Below are 20,851 nucleotides of genomic sequence, written 5' to 3' on the forward strand. Positions count from 1 at the left end.
GAACATACGTGATGTAGGAGTTGTGATAAAAGGGCTTTATACATCCGATTTTCAAGAATTTTTTTATTTTATTATTACACATCCTCCTCATTTATGTTTGCGTTTTCAGCCGTTTTCAATATTTAGTTTGTTGACAGTTGAAAACGTTATACGTGTTTTTGAGTGCTCGTCGAATCTTTACTTTCGAAAAAGATGAATCAAAGAATATACATCAAATTTTGATTTAAAATTGAATAAAGTGCAGCACCGCATTCGAAATGTTGGCTGTGGATTTTTAGCGAATCTACTTTGAGTAAGACAAGGATTTACGAGTGGTATAAATGTTTCAAAACGGTCGAGAAGACGTTGAAGACGACGACCGGTCAGGACGCATTAGCACATCAATTACTGACAACAATGTGGAAAAAGTGGAGAACATGGTTCTGGAAAATCGCCGAATCGCCATCAGAGAGGTTTCTGATGATGTCCGCATAACCTTAGTCCCACGTGAAGCAATTTTTTTCGGATGGTTTGGGCACGAAGCGTGTAGCAGGAAAGAAATTTGTGATCTCTCTTCTGAACCCAAATGAAGTCTTTATAAAGATTAGAGGCAGCGTTACACAGTATTAGTGCGATGTCTTTTCGACAGTAACTAATTTTTCGCTCAGTGTGCTGGTGCACTTGTAGACACAGACTTTCTGGAGGAGAAGGTGCTAGTGCAGGCTGCCTTTCCCGTTTGCAGTTCTGTCGAGTGGCGCCCACGGAGGAGGCGGCAACGGCTCGGCCAACGCGCAGGAGATTTGCGGCGCCAACTTCTGCGTCAACGTGGCTGGCCAAACGGAGAACCTCAACCGACCGCCCGACTCTGAGATCTACGAGATCAGCGGCATCTACCTGGCCTGTGTGATCCTCGCCGTCGCCATGGTCGCCCTCCTAGTCGACCCACTCACCAGGTAAGCTACTCCTCTCAGCTCTCCCTCTTCAAACTTACCCAGGTTCGCTGTCATCAGATTTGACACATCCTCCGTTTCTACCAGACTGGAGGAAGTCTCTCCATCTTGGTTCACTCGGTAGATACAATGGTTGCGTATTCGGCAGCAGCAGTGAACTTCCATTCACTCATCCGTTTGCAAACACCTTTTGGCTAATCAACCTTACGAGTTTCATTGTCTTTCTGCATCACTCCTGGCGAACACTAGCAAATTCCTTGAATAAGGTCAAGACCCACTTACTTCCTGCTGGAACAGTGCTTCCGTTCCCTTCATTTAAACAAAAATACTAGTTACAAGATCAGCACAGGCTGAGAGTCGAGCGCACAACACAAACTTACGGCTGCCAGCAGATAAAAGAATCCAAACTGAGTCGAAAACCAAACATAGTCCAAGCTTGTAGTGTGGATCAGCAGGAAGAGAAATGCCAGCGCTTATGTGGTAAGCATGTAGATTACAATACGCTACTGGAATACGCTCATCCTGGTCCAGAGACCACAGTATCACGACACGTGGCGTGACATGTTACAGATGGTCGTGTCTCACGCCCGTTGCAGTGTGCTCGTTCCCCGCTGCACGTATGTGGCGCCGCCGGTTGTGGGTGCGACTAATCTCTCGCTGTCTGAGCCGCTGGCTACAAAACTTTTCACCATCTCCCAGCTCAGGAGGAGTTCCATCTCTAACAGCCTCCATGTCGACCAGACATAAGACCATACTTGTTTGTTTCTTTTTTCCTTTTTGGTACAATGCTACAGCCTACACCATCCATAATATGTTCAGCATTTTCCATCTTACCTTGTAGCTTTTCCGTTCTAATGCTTATTCGATAACCAAATGCTTTAATCCCGGACATCTCAGATCACATATTACACCAATCTGCATCTACATGTACATCTACATTTACACTTCGTAAGCTACTATATGGGCTGTGGCAGAGGGCACACACTGACGTGACAAAAGACATGGGATACCTCCTAATATCGTGTAGCACCTCCTCAGGCCTGGCGTATTCCATGGACTCAACTAGCCGTTAGAAGTCCTTGAAGAAATACTGAGTAATGCTGCCCCGATAGACATCCATAATTTCCAAAGTAATGCTAATGCTTGAATTTGTACACGAAACTTGTCCCATAAAAGTCCGATGGCTCGCCAAATTATTCGCTCAAATTGACCAGAATATTCTTCAAACCAGTCGCGAACAGTTGTGAACCAGTGACATGGTGCGTTATCATCCATACAGATTCCACCTTTGTTTGGGAACATAAAGCCAATGAAAGGCTCCAAATGATCTCCAAGTAGCCGAGCATAACCACTGATCAATTCAGCCGGACCAGAGGACCCAGTCTGTTCCTTGTCAACACAGTCCGCACCATTATGGAGCTACTAGCAGCTTTCACAGTGCCTTGTTGAGAACTTGGGTCCACGGCTTCGTGGGGCCTGCGCCACACTCGAACCCTATCATCAGCTCTTACCAACTGAAATCGGGAATCATCCGACCACGCCACAATTTATCAATCGTCTAGGGTCCGACCGATATGGTCAAGAGCCCAGGAGAGGCGTTGCAGGCTATGTCTACATCTACATACATACTCCGCAATCCACCATACGCTGCGTGGCGAAGGGTACCTCGTACCACAACTAGCATCTTCTCTCCCTGCTCCACTCCCAGACAGAACGAGGGAAAAATGACTGCCTATATGCCTCTGTACGAGCCCTAATCTCTCTTATCTTATCTTGTGGTCTTTCCGCGAAATGGCGGCAGTAAAATTGTACTCCAGTCAGCCTCAAATGCTGGTTCTCTAAATTTCCTGAGTAGCGATTCACGAAAAGAACGCCTCCTTTCCTCCAGAGACTCCCACCCGGGTTCCTGAAGCATTTCCGTAACTCTTGCGTGATGATCAAACCTACTAGTAACAAATATAGCAGCCCGCCTCTGAATTGCTTCTATGTCCTCCCTCAATCCGACCTGATAGGGATCCCAAACGCTCGAGCAGTACTCAAGAATAGGTCGTATTAGTCTTTTACAAGCGGTCTCCTTTACAGATGAACCACATATTCCCAAAATTCTACCAATGAACCGAAGACGACTATCCGCCTTTCCCACAACTGCCATTACATGCTTGTCCAACTTCATATCGCTCTGCAATGTTAAGCCCAAACATTTAATCGACGTGACTGTGTCAAGCGCTACACTACTAATGGAGTATTCAAACATTACGGGATTCTTTTTCCTATTCATCTGCATTAATTTACATTTATCTATATCAGATAGAGTTAGCGGCCATTCTTTACACCAATCACAAATCCTGTCCAAGTCAACTTCTATCCTCCTACAGTCCCTCAACGACGACACCTTCCCGTGCACCACAGCATCATCAGCAAACAATCACACATTGCTATCCACCCTATCCAAAAGATCATTTATGTAGATAGAAAACAACAGCGGACCTACCACACTTCCCTGGGGCACTGCAGATGATACCCTCACCTCCGATGAACACTCACCATCGAGGGCAACATACTGGGTTCTATTACTTAAGAAGTCTATGTCATGCTGTTAGCAAAGGCACTAGTGTCGGTCGTCTGCTGCCGCAGCCCACTACTGCAAAATTTCACCGCACTGTCCTAATGGATACGTTCGTCGTAGTCCGATATTGATTTCTGCGGTTAATTCACGCAGTGTTGCTTGTCTGTTAGCACTGACAATCCTACGCAAACACCACTACCGTCAATCGTTAAGTGAAGGCTGTCCGTCACTGCGTTGTCCGTAGTGAGAGGTAATGCCCGAAATTTGGTATTCACGGCACTCTCTTGACGCTGTGGATCACGGAATATTGAATTCCGCAATGATTTCCGAAATGGAATGTCCCATGCGTCCAGCCCCAACGGCCATTCCGCGTTCAAAGTCTGTCAAATCTCATCGTGCAGTGATAATCATGTCGGTAACCTTTTCACATGAATCACCTGAGTACAAATGACAGCTCCGCTGCGCTTTTATACACAACTGGCCATTAAAACTGCTACACCACGAAGATGACGTGCTACAGGCGCGAAATTTAACCGACAGGGAGAAGATGCTGTGATATGCAGATGATTAGCTTTTCAGAGCATTCACACAAGGATGGCGCCGGTGGTGACACCTACAACGGGCTGACATGAGGAAAGTTTCCAACAGATTTCTCATACACAAACAGCAGTTGACCGGCGTTGCCTGGTGAAACGTTGTTGTGATGCCTCGTGTAAGGAGGAGGAATGCGTACCATCACGTTTCCGACTTTGATAAAGGTCGGATTGTAGCCTATCGCGATTGCGGTTTATCGTATCGCGACATTGCTGCTCGCGTTGGTCGAGATCCAATGACTGTTAGCAGAATATGAAATCGGTGGGTTCCGGAGGGTAATACGGAACGCCGTGCTGGATCCCAACGGCCTCGTATCACTAGCAGTCGAGATGACACGCATCTTATCCGCATGGCTGTAATGGATCGTGCAGCCACGTCTCGACCCCTGAGTCAACAGATGGGGACGTTTGCAACACAACAACCATCTGCACGAACAGTTCGACGACGTTTGCAGCAGCATGGACTATCAGCTCGGAGACCATGGCTGCGGTTACCCTTGACGCTGCATCACAGACAGGAGCGCCTGCGGTGTTGTACTCAACGACGAACCTGGGTGCACGAATGGCAAAACGTCATTTTTTCGGATGAATCCAGGTTCTGTGTACAGCATCATGATGGTCGCATCCGTGTTTGGCGACATCGCGGTGAACGCACATTGGAAGCGTGTATTCGTCATCGCCATACTGGCGTATCACCCGGCGTGACGGTATGGGGTGCCATTAGTTACTCGTCTCGGTCACCTCTTGCTCGCATTGACGGCACTATGAAAAGGGACGTTACATTTCAGATGTGTTACAACCCGCGGCTCTACCCTTCATTCGATCCCTGCATTTCAGCAGAATAATGCACGACCGCATGTTGTAGGTCCTGTACGGGCCTTTCTGGATATAGAAAATGTTCGACTGCTGTCCTGCCCAGCACATTCTCCAGATCTCTCACCAATTGAAAACGTCTGGTCAATGGTGGCCGAGCAACTGGCTCGTCACAATACGCCAGTCACTACTCCTGATGAACTGTGGTATCGTGTTGAAGCTGCATGGGCAGCTGTACCTGTACACGCCATCCAAGCTCTGTTTGATTCAATGCCCAGGAGTATCAAGGCCGTTGTTACGGTCAGAGATGGTTGTTCTGAGTACTGATTTCTCAAGATCTATGCACCCAAATTGCGTGATAATGTAATCACATGTCAGTTCTAGTATAATATATTTGACCAATGAATACCCGTTTATCATCTGCATTTCTTCTTGGTGTAGCAATTTTAATGACCGGTAGTGTACATTGTGTACGCGATACTACCGCCATCTGCATATGTTCATATCGTTATCCCACGACTTTTGTCACCTAGAATGGAAGTGGTGCGTGTTGTTGCTGAAGCGGTGGAGCCGCTTAAACGCGACATGCGCTCTGCGTCGCGGTACCAGCTGGGCGAGTGGTACAGAAAAGCAGCTGGATGAAACTGCAACAGGTAGCGGAAGCACGGTCCGGTCGGTCGCGCGCAAAGTCAAGGCCGCCAGGGCAGCACATCTCCTGCGGTCGCGCTGCCTTTTGTTAGCAGAGGAAGTTTTCGTCACGTGGTCCACGGCTCGTCTTCTGAGACAAAGGAAAAACTGTAGCGAAGCCTTCCATGCAATTAACAGAATCTTATTACCTCGTGGAAATTACGCGCGCCACGAAAAAGTTCAAGAAATCTGCCGAGTAAGTGGCGACCGGTCACTGGCTCTAACTGTTTTTACGAACTGTCTACGAGCGTATGTGATGGGTCTGTAATTAACAATGTTTTGTTTTATCCTTGATAGATGGAGAATTTCTTTACTGTTCAGAATTACTGCGATTTCAGAACATGTAAACATTTCGGCGAATGATCATGTAAGCTATTTCAACAAGCGTAATGTGCTAGAGAAAATTGGTAAAAGTTGCTTCAAAAGAATAATTATGCTGTTGTTTCTACTTAGTAAACGTTATTATTATCGTTATTATTATTACATGGTTTTCGGCGAGTAATCTCTACCTTAAAAATTCACTTCGCTCAAAGCTCGAGTACTCTCGGCTAGTACAGTGAGCTCATTCTACCGTACAGAGTGTGGAAACAGATATAACTGAGATTTCTGACTGTGTTGTTACTGATTCACATAAAAGCATTGCTCTTGTTGCCACCAACCTGCGCGTGTAGCGTAACGTGTAGCGCGCTAGCTTTCGAACGCAGAGAGGTGAACCAAACCCGAATCTAATCTGCGCGACGCGTTAACCCTTTCACTACCAATTTTATTTCAATAACGTTAATGTTATTTTAATTAATTTTTTAGTCATAAGTAATAATATGAAAATAATTTTTCCCACTGTTTGGCTTTCCAAGGGGGAGAGGGATTGTCAGGGGGGTGGGGGTGGGTGGGAAGGGGGGAGGACAGACGGAATTATTCATACGTATCTCCAGAGGTTCAGAAGACGCCTGCGAAACTTAACAAGAGATACTGGAAACAGACACACATCAGTGGACAGTACATCTCTCCAAGTTTGTAACTCACACTTCAGTATAGGCTTCGTTTGTAATATGGCAAGCGTCAATTCGTGAGCGAAAGTCGTTGACGCTAAGCGTCCGGGAAGCTGCGAAGGCAGCCCGCTTTGCGAATCTGGTAATCGGGTTGCCTGTCCGCAGGTGCGAATTAAGTCGATGACAAGAATTAACAGTAAAACTTGAAGACAGCACGACCTACAGGTGCAATGTGTAATTATAAGAAGTCTGCTAACCATTAGTAGGCTTCCGTTAACCAATGGGACACAGATGCATAGAGATCACAAGCAAGAAATTCCAGTTGGCTCTCTGATAACCTATCGTGCGACACATATGCCTCGTTGGATAGCCAAAGAGTGGGCTGGTACACCGACAAGCCTGGATGCGTTTTTTGCGGTTTTGGTTTTCGCGGCTCACAGACATGTAACGGACACGACTTGCCTCCCGTAGATTTCCTTAATGACTGTAACTTCAGGAAGGGAATCGAGCCACAAAGCTGAATAACAAAAATTAAAGTTGCCTAATCTTGAAAAAGAGAACCTTGCACTAGGCGGGATACATGCTATAGAAAAGAAAGAAACCTCTTGTGGTCACGTAAATATCATTTACGCACGAGACAACTCAATGTTTTTTCATGAGAACATAAAAAATAGCATTTACGTATTAAAAGTGCTATGTGCACATTAAAATTACTTTTAATCGCTTACTTTAATTTATAGCCCGAAACCTGCCTCAGCCTAGTCAATAGCGCTCGTTAACTAAATTAGTAATTACAGGTCATCGTTATTGTTATTATTGCTGGTGGATGGATGGTTAGTGCGTCGATCTTTAGTGATTTTGGGCAACCTCTGTAGAACTAAAGCTAAATCGCTAGACGGGGACCTGAGGCCCCTCTTCGTTCGGTACAGGTTATTAGATATTTCTCCTCTATCTGAAACTCTTACCAGATACGATTAATAGAGGCGATAGGGAAAAGATCCAAGAAGGGTAACGCATTTTGTCAAAGATTCACTTAGTAAGGACAGAGAGCGTCACGGAGACGCTAATATTACTGCACCGGCAGACACTAAAAGAGAGGGGTTGTGTTCACAAGTTCAGATCTATTTTAGATCAGTAACAGGCTGACAAATCCTCCCTTAAGGATACAATTTCCAAAAGAACTTCGGAGAACTAATTTGCTCCTAGTGAAATTTGAAGACGAGATTTCGCGGCGTTGAAATTATTACTGGTAGCGTAGACATGCAAATAAAAATTCGTGGTAATTCAATTGCTATAATTTCACGTGCTAGACAAGGGGAAGTCAGTGTTACTGTTCCTTGGCTTTCCATCGTATTATTAATTTGAAATTGTTCTCGTGGTCTTCCTCATCGTAGTTAAATCTCGCGAATTTTTACTAGACCAGCTTCAGGCAGATTACAATTTTTATTTCCTTTTCCTGTATTGGGACGGGGAGGGGGATGGTTTGGAATAAACGGAGATCGGACGCATTAGTTAGAATGAAAAGATCAATCTTTAAAAATTTGAGCCCTCTGTATTTAAACTTAGAGTGTGGGTGACTGCATTGTCTGAACTGGAGAAGCAGGAATCTTAGTGGTGGGGACATCCTGTAAGCCAAAAGCAGATAAGCAATCAGATCAATCCCCTGATCTCATATTGGCGTAGTCGTTACATACTACGTTCCTCACTCCTGAAAGTCTCTCTCATCTTCACGAAATAACGCTTCGAATGATTTAGGTAATAGTCAAAAATACCGTCTGCCCAGGATCGTCTACAAGTGCAACGGAGAACCGTTTATATCTGCTGAGAATGTTGTCTTACGTCACGTGTACAGGTAAGTCATTAACTCATCAAGGCAGTGCTTATCCTTTGTGTGACCTCCTGACGACATTGAGAAACTAAGTGACGGAACGTCGACCCTGGCCCGTGAGAACGGATTAGTAGCGTTTTTCTTTAGCAGGCAAGGGAAAAAATGACAAAAGTGCCAATTGCGTGCCTCTCTCTCCTTCATACCAAAAATTAAAGGTTTTACGTCATTTCGCGGAATGGAAACATGATGCGTACTAATTGTGAAGGAGCGAGGTAAGGTGATATTCATGTTTCTGTGCAAATTCATTATTTGAAACGTTACAAACAGGCCTGGTCTATTTAAGGTTGGAGGGAAGTATTTGTCGAATATGAAACTAAAAGCCACAGAGAGATTTGATATTGGTTAACATGTCTTCCTCTACTTTGTTGCTCATTATAGCACACTACAAGAACCTAAAAGAAGTCCCCCACACTACAGTTTTTTGTCGAAAGTGTCGCTACCCAGTACCACAATGACTCTGCCTATCTTCATATAACTTTATTTGATTTCACCCCACATTATCGCATTCGTGGGCAGAAAGCAAAGAGATCTCGGTTCAAAGACTAAACTGTTAATACTACCGCACCATGTTCACGTACATTAGGCCACTTGACCGATTAAGCAACTTTAAATGAAACTGTCTGAGGAGAGATGGGTTCTGAGGCTGGTAGAAAACTGTCTGCGAAAGACAAAGTTCCTATCCTGAGTCCTGTTATGTACAGTGTTTTACTGTCTCAAGCCGTTCAGATGCGCCATTTATTTTTTGTTTTCTTGAAATCTCTGAAGAAGCAAATCTGTGACTGACAAGTAGGGACTTTTGATTTTAAAGCAATGCCTACATTTTCATTTCGTCTGTCGTTGAAACTTATCCAAAGATGACTACAACTGTCAATTACAACCAAGAAAGAGATTTCTAATTACAAGCAACTTAAAAGAAAAGTCGGTTGGCGCTATAATGAAGCTTCGACTGCAATGTCTGGTAAGTGTACGAATTTACGGAAGGCGCATTAATATTTCATCGATTTACATCCGAGTTCAGAGACCCATGACCCGGTGAACTGTAGGGTCTTCACAAACAAACATAAATCTAGCGTCTTGTCGACTTCACGGCCATTAGAGATGAAGTAGCAGCTTCGTTTGCTCCCGTATTGTGAATGAAGTCGGTCGTGGCCTACGCCAAAGAACTGTAGTGGCATTCGCAAGAGCAAATTTTGTGGAAATCACGGAAAACCTACTGAATAGTTGGGCTATGAAATGAACCCTTTTCCTCCTGAACGAAAGTCCAGTCTTAACGACGAGACTTCCTCTTTTGATATTGGACGTTCGCCTTCACCTGTATAAAAAGCGATCTAGATGGATAAATTTCCTCTAAAAATAATGTACAGTTTCTAAAAAAATTTGGCGGAAGACACCTTTTGGTGTCAGTATTGGCTAGTGCCTTCTGCTGTCAAACCTGTTCCTGCCGGAAAATAGCGAGGAGAATTAATATATTTAATGAATGCCTCGATGCGGTTGCAGTTCACCTCGCAAAGTGAACAGAAAAAGTATACCCCTTTCCGCAACACAGTTTGGGTCGTTAGACTCTAAGTGCGGCACACGATACAATCCAGCTTCCACTCTATCGTACACGCGTCCTTGCGTGATACGCTGTAAAATGCTTTGGCACAGACGACTCCTGCACACTCCACACATTCTCCTGCCAGCCTGAATTGCCAGCAAATTAACAGGACTGACGGGAAAATTGACCATACCTTCCACGAACTCGATTATTCCGGATGTTGGAGAGTCGTGAAAAGCACGACAGCGCTGAAAAAAGCAGGATGCGGGCGTCGAGGCGACTGCAGAACCGACAGCATGATTTTCGGTTCCATGGTACACAGAAGCTATCGCGACGACCGTGGCTACAGAAAAGTGATTCAGCTCTCATTATGTCCTTACTCCACTTTACGCACCTGCACGTTGACCCTGAGTGGAGTGTTGTGGAGTGAGGGGAGAAATGTGTGTGGGAAGTTCGGTGTCCCCACATCATTGATTCTGACAAAGGCCAAAATATCGCAAGGAGTGTCTTGAAACGAAGGCAGCTAAGTAGCGACAAGTAGCTATGTTCTGCTAGCCTCGTCGTCATCAGTTACTCGTTTTTTAGCTCTTTAAAATAATATATTTGCGATTACTAATTTCGGCCCTTAACGCTTCCTGCAGGAAGCAACGTGATTTGGTACAGAGTATTTAAGTTACAATCTATCCTCCTCCTTAGCCGAGGTCGTAACTGATTTTATAGGTCTGTTCCAATTTTGGTAGGGAAGAAATCTTCATCACTATTATTTTACCGACAAAGGGACATAGTGTAAATTCCCTGATAGCTAGATTATGCGCTGTCTGCTGCTTTAAACCCCAAATTTCTATTCAGAACTCCATAGAGTCAGGTGAGGCGACACTGTTGATGGAAATCCATCCGCCCGTCGAATGGGCTCCTTAAGTCTGCCGAGTCCTCTGATGCTGTTCGAGAGAAGTAGACTATATACCGCTACCAGGTCTGCCCTCTCACTTCTCAGACAATGTCGTTAACAACACAAAGAAAACTGGATACAATATACACACAAATAACTGTCATCTGCAACTTACATTTCTACTTAAGATACAACACTTGCGGAGCGTAGTGATAGCATGCCGAGCGGATGCAAATGAAAAAAAAAACTTACCCGATATATGCAGATGACTTGAGAATGAGCACTCCATCCAACACTGCCATAACTATTATACATCTATATCTATGCTCCCAAAGCTCCTAAGGTGTGTGGTGAAGAGTACTTAGCGTATCCGTATCATATCCCTATCTTCCTTTTCTACATCTGAATAGCACATGGGAGGAACAATTCTCGGTGAGTCCTATATGAGGGCGAATTTCTTTGATTTTCAGTCATGATCATCTTTGTAAGTGTATGTATGAGAAAGTAATAACGTAATTGTTGGGAACGTAGCCTATCGGAGTTTCACAGCAATAATCTTCGTGTCGCACAACGCCTCTCTCCCATGTCGCCACTGGAGTAACATTAGTGCCTCCGAGACGCTCTCTGTATTTACTAAGCGAACTTGTGACGAAGTGTGCGGCTCTTCTTTGGACTTTCTCCCTATCGCCTCTATTAATCGTGCCTTGTAAGAGTCCCAGACGGAGAAGGAATACCTTAATAGCTTGTACCGAGCAAAGAGGCAAGTTGGACTCCCATTCGGGAGGACGGATGTTCAAATACCCGTATGGTCATCCAGAGTAAGGTTTTTAATGGTTGCCCAAAATCGTTTACGGCAAATGCCGGAATGGTGTCTCCGAGAATGATACGGAAGATTTCCTTTGAGATCAACTTAGTTTTGTGTCATGTCTCTGCTGATCTCGTCTCCTTTTCTTATACTTCCATCGATAACCTGTCAGATTCACGTAGTTGTTATACCTGCAACTAAATTACTGTAGACATCTGCAAGTTACACATACCCGCCCGGATAGCTGCGAACGTTAGCACTCTGTTTCCGGGATTCGCGAAGGCCTGGATGAAATCCGCCCGATGGATTAACCGCGAAGGCTGGTCATCCGACCAGCCTGAATGTGGTTTTTAGGCGGTTTCCCACATCCGAGTAGGTGAATGCCGAGCAGGCACCCGCGTCCCACCTCAGTTACACGATTCGCAAATGTTTCACAAACATTCTCACTCTTTCACGCGGTATAACGCTAGACATAGACCGTTGGGTATAGTTCCTTTCCGAAGGAGGGGGGGGGGGGTGACGGGAGGAGGGCTGTGTTTAGTGTCGACGGAAACAGCGTCTGATCAACCACTACCACTGACATTCTAAACTAATCCCCGTCCGAACGGGCATCGGAAGGCCCACCCCACCGACCGACCGCCGTGTCATCCTGAGACGTTAGGCGTCGCTGGATGCGGTTATGGAAGGGCATGTGGTCGGCACGCCGTTCTCCCGGTCGTATGTCGGTTTCCGAGACCGGAGCCGCTACTTCTCAATCAAGTAGCTCCTCAGTTTGCCTCACAAGGGCTGCGTACAACACTCCTGCCAAAGCGCTCCGTAGACCCGGACGGTCACCCATCCAAGTGTTAACCAATTCCAAGTCAGTGGCCTACCACTGACACTGCTAAATCCAAGTTAACATGTCTATCCCGTGCAGATAGGGATAACGCCAGTAAAACAAAGAAGATCCACATGTTACACACACACTGATGAACCCAAACAATATCACTAGTTTAATAGCTTCCTGGTCTACCTCTGAAACGCATTACAGCGGCGATTCTGCTGGGAATGGATTCGAAAGTCCCTGATACGTTTCGGAAGGCATCTGGACCATATGTCTACGCACAGTTAAAGCAATTCAGGGCCAATGGTTGCGTTCCAAATGTATTCCATCGGGATGAGATCAGGCGAATACGAGTACAGAGCCTTACCACTGCGCCATTTTCGTTGTTAAGAAGCTTGCGAAAAGACGTTAGTGCATTGTCACGCTTCGCGCTGAGTATGAGTAGGTCATGTCTCGTGTCATTTCGAATTCATATCTCCGTCATCTTTGTTCAGAACTTACTTACCAGTCTACCAACCATTGCAAAGAGTTCTGACACATTAAAATGAAATACTACTTGCTTTCATAACAAGTCCACACTTCCTGCAAGAGAGAGCTTTATAAAAAGTGGCAGTAACTGCTCAGTGACGTGGGTGCGAAGAAGAGAAACGTTCAGTATATAGCTGACGACGTAGGAGGATCAGTGGCCATGCAGGCGACACGGCTTACGTAAAGCTCCAGCTTCCTTATCGAGGCTGTCATCTGGCAATTACGGGCCTCGTTGTCAGCAACATGGCTACTTGTCGGCGTTCCGGCTGTTAGCCGCCATCGTTTCGAGACATTCCTTGAGGAATTTTGGCCTTTGTCGGGACCAACCGTGGGCGACACCGAAGTTCCCACAAACACCTCTCCTTTTATATCAGTCTCTTCCATTCAGGTTCACGTTGTCTGTATATAAAGTGTGGAGATCTGAAATTTGTATCAAAGTAAGTAGCTAAGTAATCAAATTCGTACGGCACAGCCGACTAGTAGACCTCGAAGCATTATATCAGTTAGAAACTGGGAAACGTTTTCTTTCATTGTGAGTATTGGCGCTTTTCCATCAACATCATAATTATTACCTAAAACAGGCACGGGTAAAACTATTCGATAATAGAACCAAAAAGGTTCCAGTAAAAATAGTTTCGTAAACGAGCTGTTTTCAGCGTAACTGAGAATGTGCCGTTACGAGCGGCCATTGACGTCATTGTGAAATATTGTTCCAGTTAGTACAAATTTATTTGAAATGTAAACTTTTTGATTAAGCACCAATCTCAGAGGTGTCGAAATATACCACAGTAATTATTCTATAAAATATTTCCTCTATATTTTAGTCATTTTCATGAGAAAAGTTCCAGAATGGCACTAGTCTGAGTGAACTGGTATTGTAAAGGAAGTAACGAGAGCGAGTGCACACTGAAGTATTGTTTGGTTGGAGCGCTGCCTAATAAGCAGTGAGTATAACTACAACTGGCGTTAATCGGAATTACTGAATACAAACCATATACATCACATCATTTATGAAGTTACAATATAATAAAGTTGTATAAAAAACCAAAAAGGGACATACGGCTGGTACTACGCGCACGGTCACAGCTCTGACTCCCCTCTTGTTTACCTGTATGTGAGTTCTTCGCCCACAACTAAATGGCTTCCGATAATCTTAATCAAATTTATGAGCGCCAATAACCATCGAAGTAAAGCGAGAGGGAGCTGAACCTTACAAAAATCAGGCAGCAAGATCTGCGTTTCAGATTCTTTCATTATCACAAGTTCCTGGGCACCACATTTGAACTTTGCTTCTCAATAAGAGTGCACGTAGTAGAAATTTCACGTGCAGCTAAAGACGACCTTATCTTTGTTGGTATTTTAACGCTACATCCGCGTTAGATAAATACAGGTTAAAACAATAGAAGAAAGGAATACAAAAATCTTTCAAGCTACGCCGTAACTTTTATTTGTAAAGTAGTGTAACATTATCGTACAGAAAAGAAAATTATAATATGCCCATGAAATATAAAAGTTGACAAACGCGGGAACCATATTTCAAACTCTCCTCGTTACCCACAATGTTCGATATTCTAAAGGGCGCATTGCTTTTCATTAAAAGCAACTGTAACTGATGCCCGAACCATTCCACTTTCCGTCAAAGGTACATTTCAAAATAACTTTACACGGCTAGCCTCTGGTATAAGCGCTGGAATAATCTATTCAGACCTCTCGCTGGCTATACCTCCAACCTTGTTACATTCCTACTTGGCCTGCGGCAATAATAAATGATTCATGTCACTGTTGGGAATTTAGTGCTTGCCTTATCGGCATCATGTGCACAGGTTGTTTACATGCTATGCATTCTTTATATGCTACAAGATCATAAAACAGATTTATTTTCCGTCTGTCAATCGCTGATGTTATGTTGTAAGTTGACCAGTTTCAGGTAGTGTCAGGTCTATTGAACAATGTAAAAATAAACGACAGTTGGGTTACTGATGATTGTTTTTACAATATTTCAGAGGTAAATTTTTTTCTTTCAAGTTACAGTGCAGATATTGTATAACATACCATTCCTCATAATTACAGAGAAACCAGTCTAACGAAACTAATAGTCTCATTGTCACATGATAAAGCCACATACTTGTCATATACGAAAGCTGTCGCTTTATATCAAAATATTTCAAAGAAATTTGGTTCGTGTAGAAAACCTGAAATGTTAATGAATGCCACCTACACGTACTAAAAGATTTATTAAATACGATCTTGAAACAATTTAAACACAAAATATTCCAGAACATTAAACAAAAAATATTACATAGGATTTTCTAGATAGACGACATATTTTAGTAAAAGGAAACAGTAAAAACAATTATTTTATTCAAAAAGTGCTTCATGTACATTGGCAAGACAAATCGAGAAAATTTTAATCTGGAACAGATTTCTGCAGGAGACACTGCTTTTCGAAATATCAGTTGCAGTGTAATCATTTTATCAGTTCAGAGTTTGGGGGCTTTGCTGTTACAAGCGTGTCCTAACACTCGCCGTCTGATGTTGCAGGTACGGAGAGCGGCAACGGAAAGGCGACAGCGCCGAACTGAGCGGCATCCAGCTGCTGTCGGCGACCGCGTACCAGCTCAAGAAGCGCAACCAGCAGCTGCTCATCCCCATCACCGTCTGGATCGGCATGGAGCAGGCCTTCATCGGCGCCGACTTCACCCAGGTAGGCAGCCCCGCAGCGCACGGGACATTCCGACGCAAGCTAGCCAGCGCCTGTATCACTTATCTTCACCGATGAGAGATTCGTATTCTACCACGATAATATAAAAAAGTACATCAAGTAGAGAAATCTCTGGTGAAAGTTTAGTAGACAGTACAGTATGTCTTCTCTATGCAAAGCTTCTGCGCGCCAAACTATACCCGTTGTTATAGACAAAGAAGTGTATGCATTGCAGAACTGAACAGCAACTAGTCTTTGCATCAAAGGCAGTACTAGTAAGCTCTCCGGCCAAAATACACTGACGGAAAAAAATCGGAGCACCAAAAAATAATTAATGTAGAATAAGGAAATTCCGGGACTTCATTTTTCTACGTAGCATATTTAAGTGATTAATATTGCAATATCACAGGTGCGCGAGATAGGCCACTGCAGATATGAAACCCTGGCACATTAACAACCGGTTTAACCACCAGAATGTTAAATGCAAGCATGCAAACGTGCATGCATTGTGCTGTACAGGTGACAGATGTCAGCTTGTGGAGTTCCATGTCGGTTGCACTTGATCGGTCAATACAGGAACGGTTATGCTGGTTGTGGGTGACGCTGGAGTTGTCGTCCGATGATGTCCCATATGTACTCGATTGGCGACAGATCTGGTGATCGAGCAGGCCAAGGTAACATGTCGACACTCTGTACAGCATGTTGGGTTACAACAGTGGTACGTGGGCGAACGTTACCCTGTTGGAAACATCCCCTGGAATGCTGTTCATGACTGGCAGCATAACAGATCTAATCACCAGACTGACGTGCAAATTTGCAGTCAGGTGCATGGGCTTACCAAGAGAGTGCTTCTGATATCACACTAAAAAACGTCCCAGACGATTAGTTCAGGTGTAGTTCCAGTGTCTCTAAAACGCAGACAGGTTGATAACATTCTTCTCGGGTGTGCAGCCGGATCATAACGTCATCTTGACACAATATTTCCGCGGTCCAACTGGCTGCCATCTTCAGGTGAGAGTGCTGGTACACGATCTCGTCAGTTCCGGCGAGATCTTGTACCAGCACTCTCGCCTGAAGATGGTGGCAAGTTGGACCGCGGAAATATTGTGTCAAGATGACGTTATGATCCGGCTGCACACCCGAGAAGAATATTATCAATTATTACGGCGGGATAGACTTCGTAATCACCGCAGACAGGTTGATTGCAGACCCTCAGCTGGCCTCCTTTTGTCCAACACAAGGCCATCACTGGCACCGAGGCAGAACCATCTTTCATAAGAAAACACAACACACCCTCACCCTGCCCTCCAGTGAGCTCTCGCTTATCACTGAAGTCTCAAATGGCAGCTGTTTAGAATCAGTGAAATGCACGCTACGGGGCGACTGTCTCTGATTTATCCTTGAAGTAACCGTTTTGTAGCCGTTCTTTGTGTCACAATGGTGCCAACTGCTGCTCACATTGCTGCTGCAGAGGCAGTACGATGCTCCAGAACCATACATTAAACACGATGGTCTTCCCTCTCGGTAGTGCCACGTGGCCGTCTGGGTCTTCTTGCGGCCATACATTCCAGCGACCACCGCTGCCAGTAATCATGTACAATGGCTACATTCCTACCACGTCTTTCCGCAGTATCCAGCTTCTTGTAGCTATGTCACACGACCTCGTTCGAGGTCACCACGTCCAATCTCAGAAGTAACTAACACTCACTACCGTTACATGTGTATTTAAAACAAACCTGATTTGCACTCTCACAGTGACGCCGCTAACACCACTCTTGTGCGACTGGCGCGAGTTTTGTATGGACATCATCTTCCAGTTGTATAAACAGGCTTACCACAATTCTTTCTTGGTGCTGTGATTTTTTTCCGTCAGTGTATTAGTCACCTCCTCAAAAACGCTCACTGCTCCCTTTGGAGCACTGTAGATGGTGTAGAACTGGTATCAGGCAGTTGCCTGACCATCCACTGCTGAAGAAGCTATGACGGTGAAGTGGTCTGTATTTGCCAGTCAGTTGGGGGAGTTCTGCGCCGTATGCCGGGTCGTATTGGAGACTTGAGAGAATGGCAGAGTTACCGTCTTCGAACATGCCAATAACCACACCGTGTATAACGTTGCCGCATTTGCTGCTGGATCAACGTGGATTCTTCAACGTGTCTACAAGGAACAGTATACCACCTGCAGCCAACGAATATAAGACAAGAACACTGCTTGTAAAAAGGGCCAAGTCGTCAAGGACCGGAGAAGAGTGTAACGGCTCGTCAATGATAACAAGCTACCATTCCTACAGTAACTGCTACTGTCAGTGAATGCAGATTCACATCAACCAGTTTCCGAATGACTATACAGAAGGAACTTCATCCACCGTAAATTTTTAGTCATATATCTCGCAAAACGTCATTGCTCTCTACGGCACATAAAGCTGCACGTCTTCAGTGAGCCAAATGATACAAGAAACAGGACAGTAGCTGACTCGAAGCATTTAGTTTGGGCCGTCGAGACACGATTTCCCTCTTTTCAAATTATGGTGGGAATCTAATGCACAGACGGCCTAACGAGGCGTATAATCCAAAGTGTTCGCAGTTCTGTGATGATTTGGGAATTGTTCTTCGCAACGTAACTTGAGCCCACTCATTTAGGTCACTGTGAAGATGAATCTGGTGTTTGTTCAACGTTCTCGGTGACCAAGTTAGCCTTTCTTCCACATCTTCATAATGAATATGGCGCGCTCACACCTTCCTTTCGAGATGAAAACAGGTATGTCTTCCGGACTGCATGCATACCGGTACGACACTGGGGCACCATACCGCATGTCGACTGGCAGACTAAGTCACCCGATCTTAGTCCAGTAAACAATTTCTGGGACTAATTGGAGCAGAGGGTGCAACGATGCTTTCAACGTTCCCGCAGTTTGGTCATACTACGGCATCTACTCATCTATTAATGGCTTCAGACAGATTAACATATACGAATAAACTTGCGGAATCACTTCCTCTGCGAATTTTGAGATGATATCAAGGATAGAGGTGGCGTTACACGCTGTCAGAGTGGTGCCACCTGGGAGTGATTCGGTTTTTATCCTGCATTTTATCCTGTGCGCTTGTTTCTTTCATTGGTTTGCTGGTTTTTACTTTAGATCTACAGCTTACGTATTATTGCAGATCTACTATTACAATTTTTAAGTAGCTGTCCATGTATTCTATGCTCAACAAGGTGAGGATACTATACAGTTATGTTAATGCGTTAGTGCACTACGCCTACGTATCTGGTGATAGTATATTGCAATTTTAGTAGATTTTAACTACGAATTACGGTATACGCTGTCACTTACATCCGTATAATTAAATGTTATTCGTTCTGTTGTATGTGTTATGTGAACTAGTGTGTTTTCATGTGTTCTGTCATGCTTTTAAGTAGGTAAAAATAGTTTTCTACGTCTTTTATAAATTTTTAGTTCATGTTTCTTTTTAGTATTGCCATACTTTTGGTTAAGTTTTCAACTACTTGTCAAAGGTACAGAAAATATCCTAACTCTATTAAAAAAAACAGGCAATAACACTGGATAGTAAACAAACATAGATAAAAATTTACTCGAAATAGCACTAGTTCCTTCTCTGAACAAAATCTCGTACCACAAGTAACTTCCTGTATGAGTCGGTGACTATTGTAAATATTTTGTGAATAAAACCGTCTAGATCGCTACCAAAATTTTAATTATTTATTGCACTGCTTCGGGTACTGCTGTCATCAGCTATCTGCAGCTTAGATTAGAAGGAACACAAAAAGGCGACCGCTGTTCGTTATACAACAATCTACAAAAATTGTTAAGCTAAAAAAATCTGAAAACCTAATTTGATGAATATGCAACTAAACTCGTTTGAATTGTGTTTTGTACTTTGGTATTGAATGTTTACATTTTGAAGACTACATATCTGTGTTTCCATAACTATGAAAAGAAAGGAAAATATAAATAACTAGAGAACCCGGAAGTGCTTCACAACTGCTAAATATGTATGGGAATCAAGTATACGTCCTAATCTCCTCCTCCCACCGTCTCTCTGTCTCTTTCCTCCTCCAATTTCCCTCTCCTCCTCTCCCTTCCTATCTTTGTCCATTAACTTCTTCCCACTCCCTGTAATGCATCTCTTATCCCACACTCACTCTATCCAATTCTTCCTCCCACATCTCTCTGTCCATCTCTTCCTTCCAGTTGTGTATATCCATTTCCACCCCTTCTCACATCCATTTCCTCCCACCTTCTCCGTCCCTTCTCCATCCTTCTCTCCCCCTCTCGCTGATCTTATTTACTGTTATTGCAAACGCAACCTTGATTGGAAATAGAAGTCAAAAGGAATGGGTAAATCGGTTGGAAACATTAGTACGCGGCAGTTGAGAGGGACCTTTCCAGTTTCTGGATCTGCGAGGATACGAGCTTTTATGAGATTATTACGAATGGTTTTGAGCTACGATCATATAGGACTATAAAGTTAGCCATAAACACAACTTTCCTGCTTTCTGTTCAAAACGACAGCGAAAAAGAAAACCACACATTCTCACAGTAAAGCTTAGCACGTTCTTTCATGCACCAGTTTTAATAGAAAGTGTTTAGTGTATAATTCTTATTCGATTTGCCTTCAAACGCACTGACTCGACGACCGTGTAATCAGCCTGCAACGCCCGTATGCCGACCGATATTTCGACACCTCACTGGTGGCATTTTTTCCAAAGAAATAAACAACGAACTGAAATCAACTGAATGTTTGCAACACACCAAATTACCAAGAACTGACATCAATTCGATCTTCGCAACACACTAAAAATATGATCACCACCAATAACACACTGAAATATCGCTTTCAATTGTACTCTTTTTCACAAAATATCAATATCCAATGCGGAAGTGGTCGTTGTTATGAGAATATGGGACAGCAGAACTGTCAAACTGAATATCACATTTTTTAAAATGAAAACATATAACAGCAGAATTGTCAAACCGACGCTAAGATTTCTTTCATTGAGATTTTCATACAGAAATACCACCCGAATTCCTGACTTTTCTGGCGGCGTTTCCAAAAATGTTCTTTCATACAAACCTTGTCCGACAA

At 44.0% G+C, this 20,851-nt stretch overlaps 1 protein-coding gene across 1 annotated transcript in view; it reads left to right on the top strand.

Annotated features, from left to right (window-relative positions):
* Positions 1 to 20,851, top strand: part of LOC126187825 (UNC93-like protein) — a 224,978-nt gene that overhangs the window by 169,483 nt on the left and 34,644 nt on the right. Inside the window, exons 4-5 of the mRNA XM_049929122.1 lie at positions 722 to 932; positions 15,589 to 15,751. Coding sequence (XP_049785079.1) covers positions 722 to 932; positions 15,589 to 15,751 — 374 coding nt within the window. The remainder of the gene's footprint in view (positions 1 to 721; positions 933 to 15,588; positions 15,752 to 20,851) is intronic.

This window comes from Schistocerca cancellata, chromosome 5 (assembly GCF_023864275.1).
Source record: "Schistocerca cancellata isolate TAMUIC-IGC-003103 chromosome 5, iqSchCanc2.1, whole genome shotgun sequence".
NCBI classification, from domain to species: domain Eukaryota; kingdom Metazoa; phylum Arthropoda; class Insecta; order Orthoptera; family Acrididae; genus Schistocerca; species Schistocerca cancellata.